This window comes from Gekko japonicus, unplaced genomic scaffold (assembly GCF_001447785.1).
Source record: "Gekko japonicus isolate JY-2015 unplaced genomic scaffold, Gekko_japonicus_V1.1 scaffold2597, whole genome shotgun sequence".
NCBI classification, from domain to species: domain Eukaryota; kingdom Metazoa; phylum Chordata; class Lepidosauria; order Squamata; family Gekkonidae; genus Gekko; species Gekko japonicus.
The window spans coordinates 7,239-25,473 of NW_015167615.1; the positions used below are offsets into that span (position 1 = coordinate 7,239).

The 18,235-nt window shown below is 44.7% G+C and overlaps 2 protein-coding genes across 2 annotated transcripts in view; both read left to right on the forward strand.

Annotated features, from left to right (window-relative positions):
• Positions 1–9,001, forward strand: part of LOC107112818 (cleavage and polyadenylation specificity factor subunit 3-like) — a gene marked incomplete at its 5' end in the record, with an annotated part of 15,767 nt that extends 6,766 nt beyond the window's left edge. The window contains 7 exons of the mRNA XM_015414011.1: positions 88–196; positions 294–392; positions 2,372–2,466; positions 3,098–3,185; positions 5,010–5,079; positions 5,665–5,761; positions 8,878–9,001. Of these exons, the coding sequence (XP_015269497.1) occupies positions 88–196; positions 294–392; positions 2,372–2,466; positions 3,098–3,185; positions 5,010–5,079; positions 5,665–5,761; positions 8,878–8,982 (663 nt within the window). The remainder of the gene's footprint in view (positions 1–87; positions 197–293; positions 393–2,371; positions 2,467–3,097; positions 3,186–5,009; positions 5,080–5,664; positions 5,762–8,877) is intronic.
• A 7,314-nt stretch (positions 9,002–16,315) lies between these two features.
• Positions 16,316–18,235, forward strand: part of IAH1 (isoamyl acetate-hydrolyzing esterase 1 homolog) — a 10,087-nt gene continuing 8,167 nt past the window's right edge. Inside the window, exon 1 of the mRNA XM_015414013.1 lies at positions 16,316–16,430. Within this exon, the coding sequence (XP_015269499.1) occupies positions 16,347–16,430 (84 nt within the window). The 5' untranslated portion in view covers positions 16,316–16,346. The remainder of the gene's footprint in view (positions 16,431–18,235) is intronic.

Genomic DNA, 18,235 nt, shown 5'->3' on the forward strand with positions numbered 1-18,235 from the left:
ACTTTTCTTCTCCACATTTTAATTTTTGTTCACCTTTCTTATATGTTGACCCTTTCATTAATAGTCTGTTGTTGTCCCTTTTGTCAGGTCATGGGCTCTCTAGCAGACAAGAAACCAGAACAAGGGCAAAGAGTTTCAGGAATACTGGTGAAGAGGAACTTTAACTATCACATCCTTGCTCCATGTGACCTGTCTAGTAAGTAACAGTGGCTGGTTCATCTCAGTAGGCTATTTCGTAAACCCAGTTTATGTTCCTTAATCTTTTCTCTCCCCCCCCCCTTCATTTCCCACAGACTACACTGATCTGGCCATGAGCACCGTGACACAGACACAGGCTGTTCCATACACCGGCTCTTTTATTTTGCTTTACTACCAACTGCAAAAACTAACTAGTGAGTAACAGAAAAGAAATGCTTGAGATCCATTTGAGCTTTTGTTTTGTTTTTTTCAATCTCTTCTGTCATTTTTTTTCCAAGCTAGAAAGCTATAATATGCAGCTTGGTTTTGAAATCCTTGCCAAAGTATATAAAATGGAAGTGGCGAATATACTAGAATTTCCCCCGGAATGTGCCCCAGAATCCTCTGCAATTGCAAAGGTTCTATGGCTAATGGAAAAGAATTCCTTGGCTGATTAATCAGTATGGAAAGCGTTCATGAGGGCAGGAGGTTTGAAAACCAGAGCCCTAAATGCTATGTCTAGTATTTGGTTTCGTTTCTTGGCTGTCATCAAACATGCCTTGATGCTTGTAAGTTAAATCACTGTGGTTTATAGTTTACACCAGCAGTTCCCAAATGTGGCACCTGCCAATGCTGTGGGATTCACTTGTGTTGCCTGGTGCCCTCTTGCTGCCCTGCCTCCACATTCCTTTATCCCTTTTCAAGGCCCATTCTTCTTTCTCCTCCTTCATCCCATTCACAATCTTCCCTTTTGTCACTCTCCACACTCCTTACTTACCCTACTCCTCTTCCTCTCTTGAGTCTCTCTCCTTAACCCCTACCTCACAGCACTTTTCCAGCTGGCTTGAAGGACCTGCGTAATGCAATAACAAGATGGAGGAGTTGCTGAAGAACAGCCCCGCTGGATCAGTTCAATGACCCATCTACTCCAGCGTCCCATTTCACACAGTGCCAGCCATATGGACCCAGAAGGACTTCATGCAGGGCACAGAGGCCAAGGCCTTCCCCTAATGTTGCCTCCTACCACTGGTATTTGGAGGTTTACTGCCTTTGGATGCAGAGGCTACTTTTAGTCATCTTGGCTAGTAGCCACTAGGGGTGTGCAATTATTATTTTTTACCCGTATTTTTTGGTTTGGGTCTATTGGAACTGGGAAAAAATGGGATTCCTGAGAAACCCTGGATCTAAATACCAGGATTTTTCTGGATCTGGGGTTTTTCTGAAATCCCGAATTTTTTGGGTCCAATAGACCTAAGAAGAAAAATATCAGTAAGAAGAAAAATATCAGTAAAAAAAAAATCTCAGTACGAGGAGCTGGCTTGGTTTCTCCTGCCTCCCAGTTTAAACCGGGTGGCAGGAGAAGGCAGTGCGGAGCTGTGCTGGCAGGGAGCTCTCAGCTCCCCTCCGACACAGCTGATCTTGGGCTGGCTCCTCTTGCAACTTCTGCACTCCAGCTGTTCCTCAGGCTGACTTCTGCAGTCCCTTTAAAGTTTAAAGGGACTGCATAACTGAGAGGCAGGAGCAATTTACTCCCACATCTCTGCTGTTTTTAGAGCTACCTGAAATTCTTGAATATATCCAGAATTTTCTCAGGATTCCCCACCCCCGGTTTTCCCAAGAAAACCCACATACGTTTGGGAATACCAATAAGGTATTTCTTGGGTATATTTTTGGCTCGGGTAGATCCAAATGCACACCACTAGTAGCCACTCACAGACCTATCCTCCATGAATCCCCTTTTAATCCCAATTAAATCCCCTTATACTAGTGGGCTACAATACATCCTGTAGCAGGGAATTGCACATGTTAATTCCTCTTTGAATGAAGTCATAAAAGTATGATTGCACAGGTGATTAGGTGCTAAAAAAGAGTTCAGGAGAAGAGGACATTGAATCTGGCTAATGGAAACTAAGAATGAAATCACGGAGTACATTCTTTGTCACTGTGAGCAAAATTGGCCACTGGTCGCATCTACCATTAATTGCCTGATTCACTTACAGTTTGCCCACACACAGGCTGGTTCAGTTCTCCAGGAAGAAAACTGCATTGTCATTCAGGCAGTTGTAACCTTCAAAAAGGAATGTTTGATACAGCCAAAAGAGGAGTTACATTTTATTGAAAAAGTAGATGCTGCTTATTATGGACAAATTCCACTTTCCTTAGTTTTGCTGTTGTGATCTTGGTCATTTTTAAGGTGATGTGAAAGAAATAGAAGTCCAGGATAAGCCGGCTTATAAAGTTTTTAAAGCCATTACTGTGATCCAGGAACCAGGCATGGTGGTGCTCGAGGTAAGTATGGACGGGGGGGGGGCTACTTGTGGCTTTGGTAAAGTGTTTGCTGAGAATCATTCAGCCAGTCTGTCTTTTTGTGAGACTAAATGGTGGTGCCTTCTCAATCTGACCTGCTTTTCCTTCTTTTCTTTGCTGCCATTCACATTGTAAGGCCCTCCATAACGTGCCGATGTTGAAGATGCAGTGGTTGTAATTTGTTGGCTGTGGTCAGGAGCAGGCTGCAACATTACATTGGCTCTGTGCTAAATAAGAGTGAATACTGACCAGGATTCGCTCTTAAACAGAATTTGAAACCAGATCGAAAGCTCATTAATTGGTGGTGGGGCTGCCGAAGACCACTGCAGGCCCCCAAACAAAGATCCCCTTTGGGCCCCTCTAGTATCATGCGTATCCCGCCCAGACATCTTAAACAAGCAAATTACATGACTCGCCTGGCTTCTTGGGCCTCTAGTATGATCCGATCTCCCTGAATTTTGATCTCCTGTTCTCCCCACCTTTTTCTTCGCAGCCTTGCATAGATAGAGAAGACAAAAATTAAAATGTGTCAAGTGGCATTCCACAATATGAACTTTCTAAAAATGATGATCTTATAATCCTGGTTTCACTTCTTGGCCTCTTTTCTTCCCAGTGGGTCGCAAATCCTGCTAATGATATGTATGCAGACACTGTAACGACAGTGATACTGGAAGTTCAGTCGAATCCCAAAATACATAAATGTAAGTGCTTAACATCTTTGTGCTGATGCGTAAAGATAAGTGAACCAACTTACGGTACGTTGTTAGTGATAACTGAGGTTAAACTGGCAAATGTGGGGCCCTAAAACTCCATGTTGCTGGAAGGTTGTAGTCCGTCTACAGTTTTAGCAATTTGGGGGCAGGGGTTGGTGATGCTGTCAGTCTTCAATCAAGGTGTGTATGTTAGGCTTTTATGGATTGTTAGCTACTATAGATGTCTTTGAGAAGTAGAAAGGCAGCATATGACTCGATTTATTTAATTTGATTTCTGACTCACCTTCCCCTGCTACTACAGGCCTCAGGGCGAGTAACAACATATATATAAAAGAATGATAAATCAGTTAAAACTATTAAAACATCAATCAACAACAGTCAGATGGCATAACAACGTAGCATCGATTAGGAGAATTTAACCACATCGAAAACTAGGGGAAAGTCCACAAAAAGAAGCAGGACGGGGCCCATCAGATGGAGTTTTTCTTCTCCTTCATGAGCCATAGGCCTGGTGGCACAGCTTTGTTTTGCAGTCCCTGCAGAACTGTAAAAGATTCCGCAGGGCCTGGATTTCAGCTAGAAGAGCATTCGACCAGGCCAGGGCCAAAAAAGCTCTGGCTCTGGTCAAGGCCAATCGGATGTTTCTTGGTCCAGGGGGCCACTAGGAGATCATTATCCTATGAGCAAAATGCTCGGGGGGGGGGTATACCAGGAGAGGCAGTCCTAAAGGTATGTTGGTCCCAGACCGTGTAGGGCTTTAAAGGTTAAAACCAACACCTTGAACTTGATGTGGAATTCAATCTAGAGCCAGTGCAGCTGGGGGGAGCACTGGTGGGATATATCTTCTAATTGGAGTTCTAGTGAGAACTCTCGCTGTGATCTGGGCTTCCATAGAAAGGAAGACATCCAGAATCCACTCCCAAACTATTCACTGGTGTTAAATGCTCATTGTCAAGGGTCGGGAGTTGGCACGCCAACCCCAGGTCTCTCCGGCTCAGCCACAGGACCTCTGTCTTTCAACCGTCCCTGCTTCAACCGTCCAACCACAGCTCCCAAACCTTCTGCCAGATTTGCAGGGGCAGAGCCCAGCTGGCTGGCCATCAACAGATATAGCTGGGAGTCATCAGTGTACTGATGGCAACCCAGTCCAAAGCTCCTGCATCAGCTGGGCAGGGGGGGCAAATAGATGTTAAATATACAGAAGCATTAAGCCAATAAACAAGACCCATAAAGCACAGATTCTAAGGTCTTCCTGTCTGTTTCATGATGTAAATTTCCCTCCCTGTCACGGGATTTGGGAGCATGTTTAATTTAGCATGATTCAGTGTTGAAGGCAGTTTAAATGAATTATTCATGTGCAAAATGGGTATAATATGTTGAATGAAATCAAATCATTTTCATTAATGTATTACTGATAGGAATTCTAGAGAATTCAGCTTTGTAGAAGAAAATTATGGTCTCTGGGAGATATTTCGCTCATACCTCAGGTTCAGCTCTGCCAACCGAAGAAGTATCAGCTACAGTCCACTGTAGGTGTAGAATTAAGTAGGTTATAGTCTGCTTTTGAAACGTCTTTCTCTTGGCAGATCAGTAAACATATTTGGCATGTGTAGAGCAGAAGTGGACTTGCAGGTTCACTAACTTTATGGCCCCCTTTTTCCTTGGCATTATATGAACAAAACATAGTTTAATGTTATTGTGTAAAGTTCAGACTTCTAGCAACTTTATAGGTGTATATTAATGTTTTCTTTGCTCCTGAAGACCTGAAATCAACCATATTGTCACAAATGGAATGTTCAATCTGTTTTTCAGCTACGGTACATAAACTTCCTAAAAAAATAGACATGGATGCGTATCACAAAAAGATGGAGATCATGCTACAGTAAGTTCTGACATTACAATACAGAAAAACTATCAGCATTTGCAGCTAATTTTTAGTGCATCTCCTTGTGAATAAAATGTCTTCTGAAAATGCACAGTAATATTCTAAGTGTTCTTTGATTTCAGTCATTTGAAATTTGTTTGTTTGATGATAAACTGATTAAATAATGCATATTAGATTGCATATTAACATAACCTCAGTATGGACATGTCTTTTGAAGGGGGTATAATTTAATAAACATTGCCATTTATTGTTGCATAGCAGGAAGGCTCTTTCTGATATTTCCATTTTTCAGTCTCTCTTAACTGTACACCCCAGAAGCAAATTACTTTCAGAAAATAAATGTGTGCCCTTAATTTGCAGCCAGCCTCTGATTTTAAATTGATTCCTTGTCATAATCCAATTGAAGAGTTCATTAGTCCATGAATTAAACTGTTTAAATTTGGGGTTAGTGATAAGCAGCAGCCTCTTTCCTAGGAATATCTTTAAAACCGGAAGTAAGCAAATTTACGCCCCCTGAATAGACTGTGCTGGAGAGTACTTTGGTGCTGTTTTGCATTTGTAACGATGGGCCTTCATTTGCAGGGACATTTTTGGAGAAGACTGTGTAAGTGCCAAGGAAGATAACATTATAACTGTCACAGTGGATGGAAAATCAGCAAATCTTTCATTGGATACACGGGTATGTTCATCTAAATTTTATACTGACATTATTTTTCTTAACAGTTAAAATTTCTTGAGACAGTACACATCTTAAGTCAACACATCCCATATGAGTTTTTGAAATCAAATATTGAAATATTGTGGCTTCTGTTAATAAATATTAAGGACTGGCACAAACTGACTTATGAACCCCGGTTCACACAAACCAGGGGTTCGGGAGACCTGTTTGTCCCACAAAACCGCCCACGAACATCCATGTTTTCATGGAGGTTCGTGGGCGGGGTTGGAAGTGACCTCCAAAGGCATTTAAATACCATCAGAGCCCACCACTGGCCCATGGCCCGACCTGAGTAGGGTTGGGCTGCCCTACCGGAAGTGAGCCCTGAAGGCATTTAAATGCCATTGGAGCCCATCTACAGGTCGGACGGGCCTGGCTGAGCTTCAAGAATGAGATCTGAAGGCCTTTAACATCTATATGCGCCCCCTTGCCCAGATTGCCTGGAGGTACGGGCTAGGGTGCCACCAATATGCAGATGACACCCAGCTCTATCTGCTGTTGGGCAGTCAGTCCGACTCCAACCCAGAAGACCTGGTTCGGGGGCTACAGGATGTGGCGGGATGGCTTAGACTGAGCTGATTGAAATTGAATCCGACGAAGACGGAGGGCCTGTGCCTGAATTGGAGCGGTACGGGGGTAGGGATCCCATTACTGGCCTTCGATGGGGCGCTGTTGGCCCGGAGTCTGGGAGTGCTCCTAGATGCTTCCTTAACAATGGAGACCCAGGTAGCAGCCTTTTACTATCTCCAGCTGATCAGGCAATTGGTTCCCTTCCTCGAACGCAATGATCTGGCGTCAGTGATCCATGCAATGGTCACCTCAAGATTGGACTACTGCAATGCTCTCTACATTGGGCTGCCCTTGGTGCAACTCCAGAAGCTGCAGCTGGTGCAAAATGCGGCGGCCAGGCTGTTGATGGGTCTCACTATGCGGGAACACATCCAGCCTGGGCTAAAGGCATGCACTGGCTGCCAATAGCGCTCCGGATTCACTTCAAGGTGCCGGTTTTGACCTTTAAAGCCCTTTATGGTCAGGGGCCTGCCTACCTGAGGGACCGCCTTTCCCCGCATGTCCCCCAGAGAGCACTTTGATCAGGACTCCAAAACCGCCTGGCCCTCCCTAGTCCAAAGGAAGCCAGATTGACATCGACTAGGACCAGGGTGTTTTCTTTAATAGTGCCGGCTTACTGGAATGAGCTCCCTGGTGAGATCAGGGCCCTGCGGGACCTCTCACAGTTCCGCAGGGCCGTGAAAACGGAGCTTTTCCGGCAGGCCTTCCGATAACCTCTGGGCCGACCTAGAGCTGAAGCTTTCCAGAGCAGTAGTACAGTTGACAGCATGTGAACGCACGTGACTCAGAAAGCCGCCATCGATAATGGTTTTAAACTGTATTATGCAGTGTTTTAGATATTTTTGTATTGAATATATATTGTTTTACTGGTTTTATGTGAGCCGCCCTGAGCCTGCTTTGGCGGGGAGGGCAGGGTAAAAGTCGAAATAATAAATAAATAAAATAAAAATGTATAGGCCCTCAGAGCTCACTCTCGGAGCTCACTCGAGTCAGGTGGCCTGACTCAACTGACCTCCCAGAGTGCACTCTGAAGGCTTTCATAGGTCTTATATGCCATTATATGGGCAGGCCCCACCCAAAATTGGGCTCCAAAGGCTAATAAAAACCTTCAGAGCTCACTCAGAGTGCTCATTCTCTCGGAGCTTATTCAGGCCGGCTCAACCCAGAGGTGGGCTCTGAAGGTTCGGAGCTCACTTGGGTCAGGGTGGTGGGCTCAGATGGCATTTTAAATGCTCTCAGAGCTCACTTCTGGGGGTGGGCATGAACTTCCAAAAAATGAACTGGTTCATGCAGTAGAGAAGTTCTTGGAAGTTCAGGGTTCGTGAAAAACCCCGGAGCACAGACTTCCATGAACCTCCATTTTTTCAGTTGGTGCCTATCCCTAGTCACTATTTGTTTACCATTTTCACTGGTTCTCTTCTGATAATCAGACTTGCTATAAGCTGGTATGAAAAAAAGGAATAGGAGAAAGAATGATGAGAAGCATTGTATTAAGATTTTGCTTTGCTTTCTGGTCACAGAGTAACTTAACAGTTATTTATTGTGTAGTAGTTAAGGAATTAAGGAATAGGAGAAAGAATGATGAGAAGCAATGTATTAAAATTTTACTTTGCTTTCTGGTCACAGAGTAACTCACAGTTATTTATTGTGTACTAGTTAAGGAATCACTGTGCTTTTTCACAAGGGGTGCTGAGTGTAGAAATTGCCAGGTAGGAAAATGGCAAAATGAGAGAATATTTCCATTTGGACTAAACTTCACCCACACCCCAAAGAAGTCTGGCCAGGATAGACTGTTTGTCTGTACCTGTAACTGGCATCAGGGCTGGTTGTCAGAATGGTTCTGCATTATAGTAAACAGCAGTTGTCATAAACCTAGTGCCTGTTAAAGGCATCTTAGTGCAGGCATGATACAGTCATCCAAACTTCAATTCAGAATCCACAGTACAGCAAGGTATTTTTCTGGGAGAGCTGCTGGGAGAAAAAAGGATAACTCGGACTATCTGCCATGGAAAGATATCCCTAAATACTTCAGTCATTCTCCATCCAAAGTAGTAAATATGCTCAACAACCAGCACAGATCCTTTATATTTTGATTTGGATATCTCATATTACAGGTGTCCTAATGGCCTAGAAAGAATTAAGTTGAATTCAGCTAATGTATATTGTTGCTAACCATTACAGTGTCAATTTGGAAAATGCCTTGGAAAAAATTGGTTGGTCATTAAGATACTGCTGGGCTCTGTTTTGTTCTACTGTTACAGATTTACCCACCTGAAAGTGTTCTTGAAACTAACTTGAAGACCCAGCTTGCCATATGTCACAGATATGCTTGTCTTAGAAAAACAACTGAAGTCCTCTTGAGCTCTTTTTTCCCCCAAGTTGACTTTTTAAGTGCTTCAGTTCTGAGCACGGACCCTCCTAAACAGATCCATTTTTATATTAAAAATAAAAATGAGATAAATTGAAGATTGACTCCATTCTCTCTCTCTCTCTCTCTCTTTTCTTAGACTGTTGACCATGAACCAGGATGTGAAGATGATGATGAAACTCTTCGGGAAATGGTGGAGTTGGCTGCGCAGCGACTCTACGATGCTCTCACCCCTGTACACTAAACTGTGACCATTGTATATAGTGGAGTCAATAGAACAATTTCTGCTGATCAGTTGATTCTTGTTCTGGATTTTTAAATAAAAAACTGTTCTTTAGTAAAGTGCATACTCTTATTACTTAACACAAAGTTTGAGAAGCTGTTTCTGAAAATGAGGATATCTTTATAAAGATTTTTTTATAAAACCCAAGGAACTACTTCTGGAGAAGGAAATTGGGAGAGTCCTGTGTTACATTATACCTTAGTTGGGCTGAAACCTTTCCATCGGCTGTCACAGATCTTCCCAAAGGAGAAAGAGGCTGCAAAAACAAAAGCCACGTAATACTACTATATGAGGACCGATCAAAATGAAATGGGTCCGAGATCCTACTCACCCTCCAGCCTGATGATGAGTTTTGTGTCAGTTCTTTTGTCCTTTCGGTTTTGGATCTGGTCATGTCCACAGCAGTATGTCGTTTGGTGTGTGTGCTTGCATCGAATTAGGGCTCCTGGCACCGATACAAATTGCATCCCTTCTCTACTTGTGGTATGCTGTGTTCTTGGATTCTGTTGAGTTGGTTGGAGGGGCAGCAGTCTGAGCATATCCAGGATTACCCGTACCTAAATCTGTATTCATTAACGTTGATTTTCCTTTTGAAAAAAGGTAAGATATAAATAAGATACTTATTGTCAGGGGTCATTTCCTGTCGGAGCGCACTGGAACAGTGCTCCAGCAGTAAGGAGCCCAGGGGCGAGGCGGGCTCCCCCCTTCCCTGGCCCACCTGCCAAGGCAAGACAGGCCAGGGAAGGCCTGCAGAGCCCCCCACCCCCCCACTGCCAGGGGGATTTAAATGCCTTTCTTTCCCCATCTGGGGAAGGGAAAGAAAGGCATTTTAAACATGCCTGGGTTCCCTGCCCAATCTTGAGAAGATCAGGCAGGGAACCCAGGCATGCTTGCATGCCTGCCCTTTGTCAGGGGGTGTGCCATATGCAAATGAGCTCCTGCACCTCTTTTTCTATGAAATGTCCCCTGCTTATTCTGCTTAATCTAGATAAAGTTCAGGACTTTGAGCCAGGGCCCAGAACTTTAACAGCTAGTGTAAAGTACTGTGAAGCAGGAGCTGCTGTTGTGGGCATAGTAATTGAACCAAGCAAATGTGTATTTCTAACTGCCAAATTCATAACTGATGATGATCCAGCCGCCCAGTAAGAGTCTGTCATTCTTTCTGGTAGGGTTGCCCTTCTCGCATCTCCTTCCTGCACAAATAACTTATCAATGTGGTTTTTTGTGGCAAAAACAGATTCTTTGCTGCTTTAAAAAAAAAAATTAGTTCTGAAGCATGGATCCTCATGGATCCCCCGGATTTTGCATTAATCACACCAACGCACCATCAAATCGCACATCTTGTTCATAGCCACAGATTACACCACAAAACTCACACATCCACCACTTTGTGGCACAGTCACATTGCAAAAACAGGGTTCTGAAGCATGGATGCTCATAGTGTTTGCATTATGTCACCCTTAACTCACCATCAGTTCCAATATCATGTCCGTAGCCACAGATCACACCACACATATCACACATTCACAGCTTCATGGTACTGCAAAAGTGCAAAACAGGTGGTTCTGCAGCACAGATCCTCAGAATTTTTGTATAACATCCTCCCGAACTCACCATTGAATCCATATCTTGCCCATAACCATTAATTGCATGACAAAAATCACACATCCACCACTTTGTGGCACTACCACATTGGAAAAACATGATTCTGAAGCATGGATCCTCAGGGTTTATGCATTATGTTGCCCCAGACTCACCATAAAATGACACATGTCCATAACTACAGACTGCTTCACAAAAATAGCAATCTATGGCTTTGTGGCAACACAATGGCACAAAAACATGGTTCCAAAGCCTGCATCCCTGTGGATCATCAGAATTTTTGCTTTGGATCACCCCAAATTCACTATCAAATCACATATGTCTGTAGCCACAGATTTCACCACAAAAATCATGGATTCACTGCTTTATGGTGCCCACACATAGCAAAAACATGGTTCCAAAGCATGGATCCTCAGGATTTTCTCACTGAGTCACCACAAACTCACCATCAAATCATGTATGTCCATAGCCACAGATTGTACACACACTGGGTGGGGGATACACTTCTGGATAGCAGTGTTTGTGAACAAGATCTTGGGGTAGGGGTGAACCATAAGTTAAATATGAGCAGCCAGTGTGATGCGGCAATAAAAAGGCCAATGCAATCTTGGGGTATATCAACAGAGACATAACATCCAAATTACAAGATGTCATAGTCCCAATGTACACTGCATAGATCAGGCCCCACTTGGATTATTGGTTGCAGTTCTAGAAGCCTCACTTCAACAAAGATGTGGACAGAACTGAACAGTTGCAGAGGAGAGTGACGAAGATGATTGGAGCCCTGGAGACCAAGCCCTATGAGGAGAAGAGGAGGTTGAGGGGGGACATTGGCGAGTAGATAAAATGGGAACCACTCCTTAGAGAGGGTGGGCACACCAATCTCCCTTGTGGGAGGGTGTTAGCTGACAGTCGGGACCTCCTGGTCGAGGTTCGGAAAAGGCGGAAGAACTTCTCGGCTACAAAAATCCCTGCAGTGGATCTTTCCAGCCAGGCGGTGGCAGTGTAGCGATTTGACATACGGGTCCTGAAGCCTCGTCGACAAGCAGCCGTTCGGAAAATGACTGAGCCAAGCCAGAAGATGTTTACACCGTGCAGTGACAGCGTGTGCAATTAAATTAATATGTGTTGTCTTCCCTATCCCCTATGAACATTGGTAGTCCCCTGTCTAAAATGTGTAACTGTACATCGCTTTGAGCCCACTGGGGAAAGCAATTCATAAATTGAAAGTATAATAATAATAATTGCTCTCTTGAAGTGTTTGAAGGGCTGTCACTTAGAGGAGAGCAGGGAGCTGTTCCTGTTGGCAGCAGAGGATAGGACTTGCAATAATGGGTTTAAATTAAGGGCGGGAAGGTAGCGGCTGGACATTAGGAAAAACTTTTTTACAATAAGAGTTGTTCAACAGTGGAATCAACTGCCTAGGGAGGTGGTGAGCTGTCAGTCTTTAAGCAGCAGCTGGACAAACACTTGTCAGGAATGCTCTAGGCTGATTCTGCATTGAGCCGGGGGTTGGACTAGATGGCCTGTATGGCCCCTTCCAGATCTGTGATTCTATGATTCTACAGTGCATAGTTAGCTTGTGGAACACACTGCCACGGGATGCAGCGATACCTGCTGGGTTAGACGGTTTTCAAAGGAGACTGGGCAATTTCAGGCAGGGTAGGTCTATCCATATTAATGATAACTAAATGGAATCTTTGTGATAAATCAGTGGTGGGTAGACTTGGCCTCTGGGACGCCAGGGGCAGTATACAGGCAAGAGGGCAGGCACAGCTATGGATTTCATATTCTACTTCATAGGTGCATCTGGCTTGCCACGGTAGAAAAAATGTTGCTGGACTAGATGGATCTACAGTCTTACCCAGCATAACTCTTTTTTATAATATTTATTTATTTTGACATTTGTATCCCTCCCTGGAGCTGCGGTGGCTCAAGTGGTTAAGACACTGAACTGCAGGCTGTGGAAGGTCAGTAGTTCAGCAGTTCGAGACCCAGGTGCCGCATGACGGAGTGAGCTCCCATCTCTAGTTCCAGCTCCTGCCAACCTAGCAGTTCGAAAGCAAGACATTGCAAGTAGATAAATAGGTACCACTTTGGTGGGAAGGTAACAGCGTTCTGTGCACCTCTACCCCACAAGCAGGCTCAGAGCAGCTCCCAACATATCTGCAGTTGAGCAGTTCCATAAAAACATTGAATCATTAAAAACATTAATTCCAACAATTTAAAATTTCGATAACTAATTCAAATTACCCGACAGGCAGCTCAGCGGTTAGTAATATTCTAGTGTACACGGCGTTTATGCCAGGGAAGGCAGTGGATCGCTCTGATGGAATAGCTCAGCCACTCCTGGCTGGCACCAATAACACAGTAGGACTTGCTCCTAGTTAGACATGTGTAGAATTGCCCTGGTTAATGGTATCAGCTGCATACCCAGCCATTTTGTGTGCTGCAGCTAATGGAGTTCAGTTTATAGGACAATTCTGCTTTTAACCCATGTGTAGGGGGGAACATCTTTATTTTTAGATCCATGCAGGAAAGCTATAATAGTCAAATGCAGCACACAGAAGGAGGAAGTTAATAGAATGGGAAACATCTTTTGGTAGAGCTCTTTGGTCTGAGCTTTACAGGAAGTATGCCCAAGGCAGCTAGGGATGCCAGCCTCCAGGTGGGATTTGGGGATCCCCCGGAATTACAGCTGATCTCCAGATGACAGAGATCAGTTCCCCTGGAGTGGCGCCTATGGCACTGTATCCCTCCAAGGTCCCTTCTCCTCCCCAGGCTCCACTGCCATATCTCCAGGAGTTTCCCAGCCTGGAGCTGGCAACCCTACCTAACCCCCCTATTAGTGGCCAGAGGGGACCTGGCAATGCTAGTTCCTTGGAAAATGCTGTGTCCTTACATTTAGCTGCAAAATAGTCGAGGTTCTGTGACGGTGCCTTTATTGTCTCTTTTTCTGTGATTGAAAGCATGCACCCATTCTGCATCTCTGGATGTTTCCTCTTTATGCTGAATTCCTCTTTACACTGAATGGAATTCCAGCCCTCTTACTCCCCCCCCCCCATCGCATTATTATGCATCGTGACCAGTGTTCCCTCTAAGCTGAGTTAGTGTGAGCTAGCTCACAGTTGTCATAGCTCAAGAAGGATGGCTCCGGAGCAAACTAATTTATGCAGTAGCCAAATCGCTCACTCACAACTTTTAATGCCAGTAGCTCAGGGATCCCTCTCCTGACCTTTGATGGGGCGCCGCTGGTGCCAGTGCTGGAGGTTAGGAGTCTGGGAGTGCTCCTGAATGTCTCCTTAACGGAGGCCCACGTAGCAGCCACTGAGAAGTCAGCCTTTTACCATCTGCGGCTGATTAAGCAGTTGGTTCCCTTCCTTGAATGCAATGTTCTCGCAACAGCGATCCATGCAATGATCACCTCGAGATTGGACTACTGTAATGCTCTCTACATGGGGCTGTCCTTGTCCTAAATCCGGAAGCTGCAGCTGGTGCAGAATGCAGCGGCAAGGCTGTTGTTGTGTCTTCCTCTGCGGGAACACATCCAGCCTGCCCTAAATGCACTGCACTGGCTGCCGTTTGCATACCAGATTCGGTTCAAGGTGCTGGTTCTTACTTTTGAAGCCCTATATGGTCAGGGACCTACTTACCTAAGGGACTGCCTTTCCCCATGCGTTCCCCAGAGAGCACTAAGATTGGGGTCCCAAAACTGTCTCTCTCTCCCAGGCCCTAAAGAAGCCAGGCTGGCTGTGATGAGAGCAGAACCCTTTTCTGTGGTGGCCCCTTACTGGTGGAATGAGCTCCCGGATGACATCAGGGCCCTGCGGGACCTTCTACAGTTCCGCAGGGCCTGTAAAATGGAGCTCTTCCACCAGGCTTTCGATTAGGGTGCTGCCTTTCAATATCATGGCCCTGGCCCCCCAACATCAGCCCTAACTTAACAACTAACAGCCTGGCAAGAACCCAAAATATGGTGGTAGCTGACCACCGGATGTTGAGAGAATGCCACCATCTTTTATTAATATTTATGTGCCTTGTAATCTAAATTTTATAGGTTATGGTTTTAATCTAACTTTTTTGTCTTAACATATCTTGTTGTTTTAATATTTTTATATATATTCTGTAAGCTGCCCTAAGCCTGCCATGGCGGGGAGGGCGGGATACAAATTAAATAAATAATAAATAAATAAATCGAAGAATGCAACATTTATCTTTTAGGAAAGGCCTAGTTTAAAAAGAGAGAGATGGGTACACTCTCTGCCCTTCTTTGGATTGCACACTAGTCCTATAGAATCCTGAATTCCAATTCAGGAAATCACAAAAACTTCAACCCTAAAAATATTTACTAGAAGAAAGCATAGAAAGATGCATGACATTCAACCAATACTTAAGACTGCACATTTCCTTAACAGTCTTAGAAGATCTGTAATACTAACTAATATAATATTCATTCTGGTAACAGTCAAAACTCTAGCTCTTAAACTGAAATCTCTTCCAGCTTCCCGTTGGCAGAGTAATTAACACAGCCACTGTGCGCAACCTGATTAAAGAGTAGATAAAGGTTTATTTAGGAGCTGCGGTGGCTCAAGTGGTTAAGACGCTGAACTGCAGGCTGTGGAAGGTCGGTAGTTCAGCAGTTCGAGACCCGAGTGTGCCGCATGACGGAGTGAGCTCCCGTCTCTGGTCCCAGCTCCTGCCAACCTAGCAGTTCGAAAGCAAGAAATTGCAAGTAGATAAATAGGTACCACTTCGGTGGGAAGGTAACAGCGTTCCGTGCGCCTTGGTGTTTAGTCATGCCGGCCACATGACCACGGAAACGTCTTCGGACAGCGCTGGCTCTTCGGCTTTGAAACGGAGATGAGCACCGCAACCCTAGAGTCGGACACTAGCAAGGGAACCTTTACCTTTAAAGGTTTATTTAGGAATTAATACACTTGATAGGAAAGAGGAGAGACAGTTCTTAACTATATCTCTAGCTGTGAGGGAAGACTGAGTTTGGCACTTCCGAGAAGGGGGGAATTGCCCTGAGACTGTAGCAATCTGGAGACAGACAAGGAATGACATTACTTAAGGGGAGAGAAGGTGCTGTCCACACTGCCCTATCTAATTGTCTTCTTGCTTTCCCCTGCAGGGTCGTCTTCTCTTCTTTATACACCAGATGTTGCCTTTTCCAACACTTTCCCTTTCATGGACTTTGCTTTCTCTCTGTCCTTTTCCCTTCCTTCAGCAGATACTATCTTAAGTCTCTTCTCCCTTGTGTCTTTTTTCCATGTGGAACTCGCTCTCTTTAGACGTTTAGCCAAACTTGGTTTCTACCTTAAGCAACTGTTAATTACACGCGCCTTTTCTTTCGTGATCTCCTCTTGATGATGTTGCATTCCAGTCCCTTTTCACGAGGGTACATGCCTCGTATCCATGTTCATGTGCTATTCCTGCGCCGCAAAGTACTGGGTTCGTGTTTGTTTGTTTTTTTAAAGGCTCACTCTGTGGTCCTGGCTTTGACACGTGATTTGATCGCTGGAAAACCCCAGAGGATCCACGAGGAACCCTGCACAGTCCGCATCGCTCTTTCACTTCCCCCAGCTGCACCACCCAACTGCGTTTTTCTCTCGAATAGGTGAGAAGCAGAAGCGGCTTCGAAACGCCTCTTCCTCCCGGCGCTGGTCGACAACCTCACGTCCGGCTCCTCGAGGGCGCTCGGCTTGCCGCCAGCCGGGTCGATGGCTGGGGCAGAGGTCGGCGTCTGTTGCCGGCGGCTGCTTCGGCGGCCTCGGATCATTCTTTTCGGAGACTCGATCACGGAGGTACCTCTGGGCAGGGTTGGCACATCTCGGGGCATTCAGGCGTGCCGGTCAGGCAGAGGCTGCCCTGGAAGACCTCTCCCACCCCGGGTTCCTGCCTCTGGTCGGCGTCTTTTTGCAAAAAGAGCGCTCCGCTACTTTTTAGCCTCTTTTTAAACCCCCCCCCTACCCCCCCCCCCCCCAATTAGCAGTGTGCTATGACTCCCTCTTCCTCCACTAATTACTATTATGGCTGCCAGGTGGGGAAGGCGCCCCCCTCGCCCCTTTTAAGAGCAGACGTAACATTCAGCAGGTGAATTTTTCTGACATCGTGGGAGAGACGTTATGGGGAAAGCTGCATTTTCTGGTCTTTTTGGTTACCAGACTGCTGCTGCTGCAAACTATTGAATATGGATGATCAGATCTGGAATTGGCAAAGCTGCTAGTGGTCCTGGTGGGCCAGGGTGGCTGTGTTTGAGTCGCTGGTCTAAGGCTCTATCCCATATTGTTGGATATCATCTTATTGCTGCACTATTGTACTCGTTTGCAACTCGATTGCCTTGACCATCCAGACAGGAAATGCAGTTCTGTGTTGTGTGGTTGTAATGTGTACATATCCGTGTGTTCTTGCAATGTGAAGATTTTCACGATTTTGTTGTTGTTTCCATCCAATATTTGGACATACTTTATTTCTAAAATGTGTAACCTACCTTTCAGTGAGCTTAAAACAGAATGTTTACTGAAGCATCCCTCCTAAGATTCAAGGCAGCTTCTCATGGGCTGGAGCAAACAGTGTGTTGGATCCTGATGAAGTTTTCCATTAGCCAAACAAAACTTTCCTTTCTCCAATCTCCTGGTACAGCCCCAAAGGCTCCCTGAAATGATGTTCTTGGGGGTCAGGGGACCTTCAGGAATAGCATGAGGGGGGAAACAGAGGCGTCTGAAGAGGGGCTCCGCAAAAATTCCTCCTTCTGCAAAGTTTCCAACTCTGTGTAAAATACAACATATATAGATGAAACAGAGTGGATCCTAAGCATATAGCAGATCTTTTTCACCTGCTTTTTCCTTCAGTAGCTTTCTGAGATCCCCCAAATTCTTGTCCTGTGAGCTGGGGAACCAGGATGGACTTGATTTAAATCAAATCTATTTAAATCACGATTTAAATAACAATTTAAATCACTAGTCAGTAAAAGTAGATTTAAATCATGGTTTTCGACATAGACTCATTCTTGCTGGTATAATCTTAATATTTACAACCAGATGAAGACTTCATTTTTAGAATAACAATTTGTCAGATAAGGTCACTCATATTTATCTTCTTGTTTGTTCATAATCTGGAAAAGAAAAACAAGCTTTCCTGCTTTCTCGGGTCCCAAACGATTTCTCAATTCAGAATGAATCAGTCCAAAAGAAGACAATATTCTTTCTACGCCAGCAGAAAAAGCTACTGCTGTTAAAAGTGAAATCCTTACTTCAACAGTCTCTAAATCCAAGTGCTTAAGTGACTTCCACCAGTGTGGATTCACACCTGGGTTTTCCAAATACTAATCCAACATTCTTAACAACACTCCCAACAACTTTATTAAAGCTGCAGGTGCTCTCCAGTGTGGTGTATAATCTTACCTCTGAAGATTATTATAGCTGTCATTACAGATGAATGATTGCTGGATACCGATGTCATAGCTAACTCCTCTTCCTCAGCACTTAAGGTTTGACCCTGGTTCTGGATATTGACAATATCTGTGAGAAAATGAGCTGGAGACAGTGCTTGTCCCATTCGTGGTTTTTTTTTTTTTTTAATCTTTGTGTTTTAATTCTGTCAGTGATTA